This window comes from Gymnodraco acuticeps, unplaced genomic scaffold (assembly GCF_902827175.1).
Source record: "Gymnodraco acuticeps unplaced genomic scaffold, fGymAcu1.1, whole genome shotgun sequence".
NCBI lineage: Eukaryota > Metazoa > Chordata > Actinopteri > Perciformes > Bathydraconidae > Gymnodraco > Gymnodraco acuticeps.
In genome coordinates, this window is record NW_022990229.1 from 167,095 (window position 1) to 178,273 (window position 11,179).

At 40.6% G+C, this 11,179-nt stretch overlaps 1 protein-coding gene across 1 annotated transcript in view; it reads right to left on the reverse strand.

The window, feature by feature from the left end:
* LOC117547980 (SH3 and cysteine-rich domain-containing protein-like) overlaps positions 1–10,676 on the reverse strand; it is a 49,120-nt gene extending 38,444 nt beyond the window's left edge. Inside the window, exons 1-5 of the mRNA XM_034218894.1 lie at positions 10,630–10,676; positions 10,369–10,393; positions 10,211–10,243; positions 8,319–8,668; positions 3,921–4,053 (exon numbers count right to left, since the gene is read on the reverse strand). Coding sequence (XP_034074785.1) covers positions 3,921–4,053; positions 8,319–8,668; positions 10,211–10,243; positions 10,369–10,393; positions 10,630–10,676 — 588 coding nt within the window. The remainder of the gene's footprint in view (positions 1–3,920; positions 4,054–8,318; positions 8,669–10,210; positions 10,244–10,368; positions 10,394–10,629) is intronic.
* Positions 10,677–11,179: the final 503 nt, after the last annotated feature.

Below are 11,179 nucleotides of genomic sequence, written 5' to 3' on the forward strand. Positions count from 1 at the left end.
CTTCTCGCCTTCTGCCTTGCCCCCGGGCCGTCCGCCCGAGATCCCTTCCGGATCCTCCGCGGTGCTCCTGGGTTGTCAGCCCAAACCCGTCTTCCTGACCCCCTCCACCCACCCTGGTGGCCCTAGTTTTATGTCCGTCCTCCGGTCCCTCTCCACCCACCCTGCTGGACATTGTTTTTTTGGACGTTTATGGGACTGTTTTGGTGTTTTAGGGACGTCTGGAATCCGTCCCTTGAGGGGGGGGGTTCTGTTACTATTATTGTGTTATGTCACGATTTCTATGTCTTGGTTTGGGTGTTTTGCTGTTCTCCCGGTCATGTTTTCCTCTAGGTATATTGTCTGGTCCTTTTCCCTGTGTTTTTCCTCCCGTCGTTAGTTTCCCTGGTGTGTCTAGTTGTCTGATTGTTTTCACCTGTGGCCCTTGTGTTTCTCCTCCCCGGCTGTTTCTCGTCTTGTGATTACCCCTCCCTGTATTTAGTCTTGTCTCTTCCTGTGGTCAGTGTCGGTTCGTCTTGTGTCATGACTAGTTCGTCGGTGAGTGTTCTGTTTTGTCTTTGTTTATCACCTAGCCTTGAAATAAAGGAATTTTCACTTTAATCTGCATTTGGGTCCTGCCTGCTTCACACACCGTAACAGTTTTAGTTAGACAACCAGAGTTGAAAATGCAAGAGAAGACCCTGGCCCTTTCTCATCTCCTCGACTCCTCGGTCCTCCGGTAGTGACCCGGAAATGAATTTCAGTGCGCCATGTTGAAGGACATCTCATTTCTCTAAATGCACTTCGAAGACCGAGCGTCGAGGAGGCTCTCTGGAGGAGCTATAACCGAGGATACACTGATGGGTCCTCCACGGCTCCTTCGTGGATGCATTTCCGGGAACAGATGTTTCGATAGAGGTTTCTCACTACTCAAATGTCACCTCCTCGACTCCTATCCTCGAGACTTAGTCCCGCCCACAGGAGATGCGAGCGGAGGACTGAGGAGGGGAACCGAGGAGAGAGGAGGGGAAGCAGCAGGCGGTTAGAGAAATGAGAATTCCTCTCTGAGCGGTCATTTAAAGAGCCCTCTGTCTGATGGACAGATGTGTTCATGACGACTTATATATTTACTTTTAATTAATTGACAGTGCGGTATAATGAGACAATAACAGGCTACAGATGCGGACATATACACACACATATATTTATATAAATATATCCAATTTCAGAATCAAACAAGTATGAGAGCACAGAGGGCTGCTGTGCCTCCTGTCATCATTAATGGACGTCTCTTTAAAATGACCGCTCAGAGGAGAGGAGTTCTCATTTCTCTAACCGCCTGCTGCTTCCCCCCCTCTCTCCTCGGCTCCTCCGCTCGCATCTCCTGTGGGCGGGACTAAGTCTCGAGGATAGGAGTCGAGGAGGGGAGTTAGAGAAATGATAAAGGGCCTATGTGTCATATGTCAAGTTGTCCACCGAAATTAACCTGACTAGAAAAACATTTCAGAAATTCATGGTCAGCATTTATCTGCCTGTCACGTCCTCATCCAATCTCCAAAGGCACTCAAACATTTATCATTTATATATCCATTATCCATCCAATAAATACTACCCAACAGTTTTAAATCCTTGGTAGATAAAGAAGAAAGACAATGGAAATCTTCTCGTTCCATAAGATCTGAGCACACTGGGTAATGATTCATTTATATATGTTCAGGTTTTTTTTCTCTTTGTGATTTCATTTTCATCCATTTATTCTTGAGTGGATGTGAGCATTAGTGTTGGACACCTACATCTCACAGGACTGCCTTTTTTCAGTTTGTTTACATTTTATGTATTCAAGTGGCAGGCGGTAAAATATTCATTGCTAATCATCAGTTGTCATGAATTATTCTTTTGACACTTCTGATGTGAAACACAGAAAAAAGCCAGCCTTGAGCATTAAAGCCCATCTCGAAAACTGATTCTAGGGAGATCTTGAAAAAAGTCATAGACGCCTGTCTTATTAGAAAAGAATCTGTATACACAACAATAAAAACAGGGGGAGATTATGAGTTTGACGAAGCTGAAGGTGAAGTTCAGGAAGGTTGCGTTACCAAATTGTTGACAAACAAGTGCTGTTGAATACTACATTTATTTTAAAACTACATTTGATATGAATGAATTGTGACTGTATCAGTAAGGAAATCCATGAAAGAAAAGCGACACACTGGTTTCATGGTTAATAAAGATTCAGAGCATGAGGTAACTTGACTTCTTTGCTAAACTATTCTCAAGCCAAGAGAAACAAGCATGGCTGCTGAAGTGTCCAAGTTTAGAATAAGTCGAAATTAGAGCCGTGCTCCACTGGGAAAACTTCCTTTTTTATGCTTGATCTCTCGACCTCATTTTCCACTCCTGAGAGTCGATCATATCTAAATGCCTCATCCCTTAAGCATCTAGTGGAAACAACAGGAAGGGAAAAAGACTGCCTGTACTGCGACTATTTCCTCTATATAATTTCCATATGACGTACTTTATTCTTGCTGATTGACATTTGCTTATTCCAAATCGCCTCAAATGATTCCAGTTCAATTGTAGGGAAGGGATTAGCCAAATACTGTGGGGAACAGAGTATGAAAGGTATGAAATCACACTTAATTTGATCTGACAGTGTTACACTCCCTTTCTTCTCAGTGTGCAGATGACTAAAGAGTCCCAGTCCACTCCTCACTGCCAGTTTGCTCCACGGCAATGGAAGTGAAAGCAATGATTTTTTTTTTGGTGCTTTGGCTTATGCTGGTGTAACTGAGTACTCTCCAGTCAAAAAAAATCTCACAGACCAACGCCTGGTTTGCCTTTTAATGCAGGTTCACAGATGAGTGATCACATTAGAGCTTTAAATCACTCATATAATTACATATCACTTAATTATAATAAATTATAACTATGCTGGTACGAGTGTGTGGTTTTACAGCTGTGAGGTTATTACAGTACAGGGTCAATGCCTCTGACTTGTGATGTAACAGCACTGAAAAGCTGAAAAGACGTATTGACTGTACCAACTATTAAATAAAATATTTCATGAGGCAGTTTTGCTCTAGTTCTTTATGTCAACAAGTAGGCACATTTAAATTCAACCTATAAGCTCTATCCAAACAGTTTGCCTCTGTTTTTGCTCACGTTTATTGCTCATTAACAGAGTAATTAATATCAAACAACTCAGGGAAGTAAATTGCTGGAATTATATCAGCGTAGAAGCATTTTATTAGATAACATTGCAGGAAAGGTGAATGATGTTAACCTTTTCTCTTATCAGCTTTTCAGGGACAAATCAAAGGCAGCTTTCAGTATGTTTGAAACCAATCACTGATCACTGATAAATACCGCCAACTTCCACATTGTTGTGATATTGAACTAGAATCTCATTGTGTCTTATAGAAAATGTAAAGGCTAAAGTTGAATAAATGATGGGATAAATATTCCAAATATTATTTTACAACCCCTAATTTGACGACCAAGGCTTGACTTACATATTAAAAAAGACATCAAGGCAAAGGTGAGATTGTGAAATGCCAAACATATCATAAAACTGTTACGTGTGAACTCTTCAATAGCTGTTATAAAACTGCTTTTGGGTGATTGATCCTGTTTTAATGCTCTAATGCTGGCAGCAGAACTTAACGGACGTCAGCAGTTATTTTGCTTCGTTGATATTATCTAAGACTCAGAGTGATGATATAACGATGATCAGCGAAGAGGATGGACAGATGTACCAGCAAGCTCACACAAAGTGTGATTTCTGAATAAGCACATTCTTGTGGGAAAGACACATGGCCAATTATAATATGTCTGTTTTGGTTTCAGTAACTAAAAGCTCAATCTCCCAAACTGTTGACAGTAAAGTGGCAAAAGTGGTACATTGTGACCTGGTGTCTTTTACTTTTCTGTGTCATGCATCTCACCAGTTTGCCCATGCAGCGCTGCTGTCCCACTCCGTTTTCACACTTCTGGTGGAGGCTCATCTTGCAGGCTTTGCAGCGGAGGCCGTGCTTTGCTGTGTTTCCCGCCAGGAACACCACATGCTTGGCTGTTGTACTTGATGCACACACAAAAGGTTTAAGAGGTTAAGACAGGATCTGTCAGGAGCTGGACTCGAATGGGGCTCCTAAGTGAACAGTAAATCCCACACAGAAAGGCAGAGGCATGGAAAATGTTGTTCAGAAGTCCTTCACATTCATTTATTCCTCGTCACACTTGTTGCAAGCTTAGAATTTTTCCCGGAGTGCACTAGGGGGAAACTGGGAAGAGACATGTGGAATATTTTAACAGTGATACTTTTAGCAAACGTGATGTGCAATTTTAGCAAAACCATTTTAACAAAACAGACTGTGACTGAGCCAGTGGTATCTGCCCCATGAGAACACTTTTTAAATTGCTGCCTGTGTGCAGTTTACCCTCTCTTATTAATACCTGACTCACAGTCGCTACAATAAATGAAGATTAATCTGACTTTACTGCAAAAATATTTGTGTGTGTGCATTTGTGCAGAGGTGTGTGAATGAGTAACAAATGAATATGCAGAGAGAGAAAAATAAAGTAATACTAATGATACTCCTTGTTTGGAATGTGTTACGACTTTATAACCTAAAATCTATAAATATATTTGTTAAGCCTTCGCAGTAAATTATGTTGACGCTCCATCAGGCACAAGTAACTATCCCGTTCCCGTTAGACATTGATTTAATAAGCATTTTTCTGCAAAGATCCGCAATCAATATCTCAGCATAAGGCTGTACTCGATCAGAGCAGTTTTATATACCAGTGGACCTAACTCATTGTGAGCCTAAAAACAAAACGCTAGCTTAGACAAAAGGCTGCACACTGAACATAGCATTTAACCCGTGTAATGATTAGGAAAACTACATTGGATGAGACACAAAAATAGCGAGGTCACCTTGGAATAAATACAGGAAGAAGTGGTAGAGCATGCAAACCAAAGACACTTCTTTGTTACTGAAACTGCATTTTTTAAAACAAATCTTCTCTGAGCTTGCCTAAAAACAAATCTAAAGACACAAACTATTTACCTGTGAGTTTATCTTACCATACTATATTTAGCCTTTCGACACAAGTAATCCAATATGCACTAAGTCTACATTAAGTATGATATGCTTTATTTAAAATATTTAAAATCTTTGTTGGTATTTATGAACTCAACATCATAGATGTGCAGATCAGTGCAGTGCAACAAATATCTAAAATAGTGGATATTTAGCACAATTTAACAACATTTTTGTGTTTTTCTGATTCTACAAACATGATATAAGTCTATATTTCATGTGATGGCAAAATGTAAAAGTTGTACAGTAACATACTTCTCCATATCAGATTTCTGAACAATCTTTTCAACAATTTTCTCCTAATTATATCACATTAAGGGCACATCTGGGTTTAAGTGGGCCCACCCACAAAGGTGTTTTCCATAAACCTGGCTGATTAGACTAGAAATTAAGCTAATTATAAAGATAACAGCGTGGATGTTCCGCCCCTTACAGATGTAACACATCTAACAGTAGGAAGAGAGGGAGATGTCAATCAAGCACGAGATCTATTCAAACTGAAAACACCTGTGTGATGGACTGTGGGTGTATACTGGCTGTACCTCTCTTCTTTATACTGGTTTTGAGTACATTTCTAGATACACAAAAGGGGACTCCTCTTGTGACAAAGCAGAGTCACTGACAGTGATTCTCTTCTTAATCATAACATTAAGATTATCCCTATAAATTCTTTATTTTCCTAATGTTGAATAGCAATTGTTCAACTGAACACCATGTATGAGCTAGTCTCTCTACAAAGGGGTTTCAAAACAAAGATGAACGCCTACCAGAAAAATGGTAATATGTTTTTGCTCTATTAAAGATTTACTAATCTAGCTTGGCTCTATTTCATCTAGTAAACCTTATAAATGAGTCAGTGAGCACTATAATATGATTCAGCCATTTCTATTATGGATGACGTGTTTAATTTGCACAGGCTTTCATAATAAGGGATCCTCCTTCAGGAAACAAAAGGTGGGTGTTTAATGTACCAGGCTATCTTTTGCATATTACCATTATGCTATCAATCTACATATGTAGCTGTATATAGGGTGTATTATAAATATTGAAACAGTAACATTGATGAAGATTAAACCTTGAGTTAAAATAAGTGTTAATCCATTTAAGGATCAACATGTCCTTTCCATTTCCAATGATATATCAATCAATCAATCAATGTTTATTTATATAGCCCAATATCACAAATGTTACATTTGTCTCAGTGGACTTTACAGTTTGTACAAAATATCAGTATGACAATACGACACCCTCTGTCCTTAGACCCTCACATCGTACAAGGAAAAACTTCCGAAGAAAACCCACAGTTTAAAGGGAAAAATGGGAGAAACCTCAGGGAGAGCAACAGAGGAGGGATCCCTCTCCCAGGACGGACAAACGTGCAATAGATGCCGTGTGTAAATTGAAAAGATAATACATTTGCAACATAGGTAGTCCAAATGTTTGGAAATGCATGTGTGTATAATAGGAAGATGAATCCACGAGGATATCCATCCAGGACCTATGATCCAGGACCACAGCCACGACTCAAGATCCAGGACAGAGGAGCGCAGGATCATCCATGACTCCGGATCCCTGCGTATACAGACACCAAAAAGAAAGACATATATACTATATTATTTAAGTTTAAGGTGGTGAATATGTAAGTTATTTTGGATTTTTATCATTAAACTGACAAATTAACACATTTATATGTATTCCTATATTTATATTTAGTCTACTGTACACTTATATCCATTGAATTACAAGAAGCATTTCACTTCTGAGAACCTTATCCACATCTATGAATCATCGATAATTATAATACACTTGTACTTCTTCAACTCCATAAGCTTTCTAATGAATTGCCATTAGGATGAATTAATCACAGTTTGCTTGTACTTGTACAGTTTAAGTATCTTTTAACACAACTATGTGTCTCTCTGTCTCCTGTGAGCCACCCTTGATTCTGGATGTCAAGAGTCGGACTATGACAGCACCATGAAAACACACATGCAAGATAGTATGTTAAAATGAAAACAGGACAAATTAAGAAGAAGGCCTCATCTTCCTTCATGATTGGACCAGAGGGATCAGCACCTTTCACAGGACCTTACATCATCCTTTCACTATCATTATCCATTCAAGGCCTCAGCCACTGGAAACCCCACACAGGCAACACTCCATTAGTCTGACAAAAAAGCAAAGACTGTTGGCACACTGATATATATTCATTTATTTGTTCAACCTGCCCACATTGTCACTGGTCTGTTGTCCTTTATCTGCTGTGGTATCAGGGGCTAGTTGGGCAGATGGTTCGGGGAGCAGCTATCATTATCAATCAGCAGATGCCCTGAGACACAAAGTCCTAGTGGTCCCTCTGAACCGATAGTTAACAAGGAGGGGGGGCAGCCAGAGAAAACAGAACATCTGGCAGGGGGAGAACAGCTAGAGCAGCTGGCTATCTGACACCTCGGCCGACAGATGGAGGAACCTGGCTCAGCGTGCCAAAAAGAAAAGGATGGAGATACTATGGTCCCAAGTCTGTTGGTCGAGATGGATGCTCTGTATCAGGTGCCTTAATTAGTGTTTTTATGAATATGGCTTCTGTGTTCAAAATGTTTTAAGGATGATAAAAAAAAACAAGGTTGGCGTCCAAACCGTATGTGCATATTATTGCATATTTATAACTCTCTAATTGTTATTCTGATGTTGGAGCCTTTTTATGTATAACTTCCTCAGGTTATCTGATGAAGGCCTCATTAAGAAAAGGTTATTCTCAATGCTTTGATTGCAAAGTTCATCTGATGATGTGCAGGATTTTATTTTCTCCTACGATCTTAGTTAGATACTCTGCTTCCACTAATGAAGGAGGGAGGCGGTGTAAGGGTTTAGTGTTTTGTCTATCTGTCTGTTGATGTTAATTGCTCTGCTCTCTCTCTCTCCAGGTGTCGGCACTTCCTGTCCGTGTGGCACCTGCTAGGCTGATTGTTATTCCCGCCCCTAATTGTGTCCACCTGTGTCCCATTACCTAAAGTGTATATTTAGTCCGCCTCTCCCTTTGTCTGGTGTTGGTTCGTCTTGTCTTTTCGTCATGTCCATGCCTGTATTCCATAGACCTGTTCTTGCACTACCGAGTAGAACCTAGAGATTCTTGGAGAGTCCTAGTAGATCCTAGAAGTTGATTGGAAAGCTTTGTATTCTTGGAAATAAAGAATATTACAAAGCAACAGAATCGAGCATCTGAGTTCTTACGAGCCCAACGTGTCAGGCGATGTAACCATACCTACGATCATGTGGTTGCAGACGTCACAGAACATGGGCTTCTTGAAGATGTGCTCCATGAAGCAGTGTCCTGCCGAGTCTACCTGCAGCGGGTTGCGTATCTGGGACCGTGAGTTGGGGGGAGGAGCGGAGGGGATGACTGGAGGGACGGGGGGGATGGGCAGGTGGGTGGTGTGCGGCGGGGCCATGTTGCAGAGATGTCCCGTGCTGCTGCTCACGTCTGAGAGCAGCTCCGTCTTGTTGTCGTTGCTGTTTCGGAATAAGTTGTCCGCGCTCTTGCTGCGCATGGTCTTGGTCTTGAAGGACAAGGAGCGTTTTAGTCTCTGCAGCTGAAAAAAAGAGCAAACATGTCAATGCAAATGGAGCGAGGAAGAGAAAAACACAGAGTATAAATGAGGAGAGAGAAGAATTCAGCAGAACTGAGTGAAGCAAATCAATTTCTATAACAACCCTAATAGATTACAAGCTGAGTCTGTAAAACCTCCAGGCACATTTCTCAGAGTCTGATGGCTGATAAAAGACTATTGCGACGGGCAACTTATCACTTCTGAGTGGAAAACCTTCAATGTTTCCTACCTGGAAGGTAATGTGATATTCTGGTTAGAGCAATGCATCATATCAACACTTTTCCTCTCACACTGTGCTTTCATATCTGGCAGCAGCCTTCATTAATCTCCTAGGGCCCTTTATGACAGTAACGCAATTCATAACACTCCACACTGACAACTCCTCATTTAACCTCCCAGTGTGATCTTCCTCCTCTGTGAAACCCATTTAATTCTGGGCTTAAAAACGCAATAAAGAATCTTTGAGCTCCTCTAATGAGATGTTATGGTTATGATTTCTGGATGGTGCGGCTGCAAGTCTCTCATTGCGGAAACATGTTATTTAAGCACATCATACCCTAGCACACAGAACAGGCCTGAATGTATAACTAAACAGATAAACAGGTGAGGTTTCTCTGCGGTGTGCAGAAGGATTAAACCGTTTGTTTTAAAGTATTAGCTTTGCAAACAGACAGTTTACATCAACTGATTCTGAGCCGAGATGACTCATATTCCATCACAGACTTTAACTGCAATACAATTAATTGACAACTGCCATTGTTATTGCATTATTGTTGACTTACAAGCCTGAACACATTGTTTAGAGAGCTTCCCATTGCAGCGTTGGTGTGGTGAAGATCAATAATTCAACGGGTCAGGAAACAATCAATGTAGAGCCTTTCTCTACCATTACCGCCCACACAGGAATGCACATCAGACATGAACATAGAGCACACACACTGTAACCTCTCTCACATGGCTTTCACACGCCCTGAAAAGGAAAACTGTGGTCAGGCATAAATTAAATTGTTCATCACCTTTCCTGAGGTTGGAATTCTGCGTACATTGTAGTTTTTTAGAAAAGATGTGATGGAAAAGATCGTTCCTTACATGAAGATGTAAAAAATAAAAGATCTCTAAATCAGAAAAGTGAACATGCATCAAGGAGCTCATGCTGTGATTGATGTCCTCAAATCTATAAGAGCTGTGATTTATCAAAAAGCAGGAATGGTTAATAAGGGCTGGAATGGGTTATGAAAAATAATATAGATAGAAATGTTTTAAATAATAAATAATAATAAAAACAATAACATTCCAGTTATGGCTTAAGATAATTTAAAAATAAACTCATTAACTGATGCAGCCTATAAACAAACATTGCCCTCTATGGTGAACTAATTTGTATGTGGCATTAACGTCACTAAGTGATCCTTCTTATAAAGCAGGAAAAGTTGTAATGCAAAACAACTTTTATCTTTATGTACATGCAGATATGATTGACTAAATCAGCAGATCGCTACAGTTTACACAAGAGTGGAGGCTCACCTTGCGCTTATGATGTTCAGGCCTCACAGTATTCTTTAAGGAAGAATAAAAACACAAACAAAGCTTCACTTAAAAAGGTAGAAAACGTTGTCAGCTTATAGTGGAACTCGTTCTACTTGTACTGCATGTAAGGAAGACTCAACATTTTCCTCTCTCACTTTTGTTTGTCTTTCCGATGTTCTACTACCGTTGGATGTTAGAAGAAGTGTTATGGTTAGGCAGAGGCTTTATGTGCAATGTCAGCCAGGAAGAAGAACTCTTTTAAAATGTGACCAGCTGTGCCAAAAAAAGAGCTCTCATGCACACGCTTCAAGAGAGACAATAGTCAAAGAGGAAAGCATGTCTATGATTCCGGAAAAACACCACCAAAAAACAGTTTCCGTTCACAAACTGATGGAAAATAATGAAGAGACTTATACATCTCATCTGTCCTGTGCAGGGACAGCAGAGGGGAGCTGATAGCCATCCACTAACATGATGACTAGTCCAATATTGTAATGCTAATTGTAGTAGTCTGGGCATCATGTGACCCAAATAGATGGCAAAACGCCTGAGGCAGCTGTGGATATCTATCACACAGCCTACTTTCCTAAATCAGCCACAAGTAGAAGGAACAAACCCAAATGGCCCTTACTGTACAGCAGTGACCACCAACTGGCGGCCCGCGGGCCACATCCGGCCCGCCAGACATTCTCATCCGGTGTCAGTACCAGATATGTTCGGGCTACCAGATATGTTCGGGTGTATTTCCGTCGCATCCGTCATCCGTCATATGACGGATTGTACGGCAAATCAAGAGGGCCAACATACACGGTCAAATTCCGAACATTTAAACATAGCCGACACTTCATTCTTTACTTTGTCCGTTATTATATGTAGAAGATTATACTTTTTCTCCGTCATGTTGTTTCCATAGCAACAACTTCAAACAGGCATAGCCTACACTTCATTCTTTACTTTGTCCGTTAT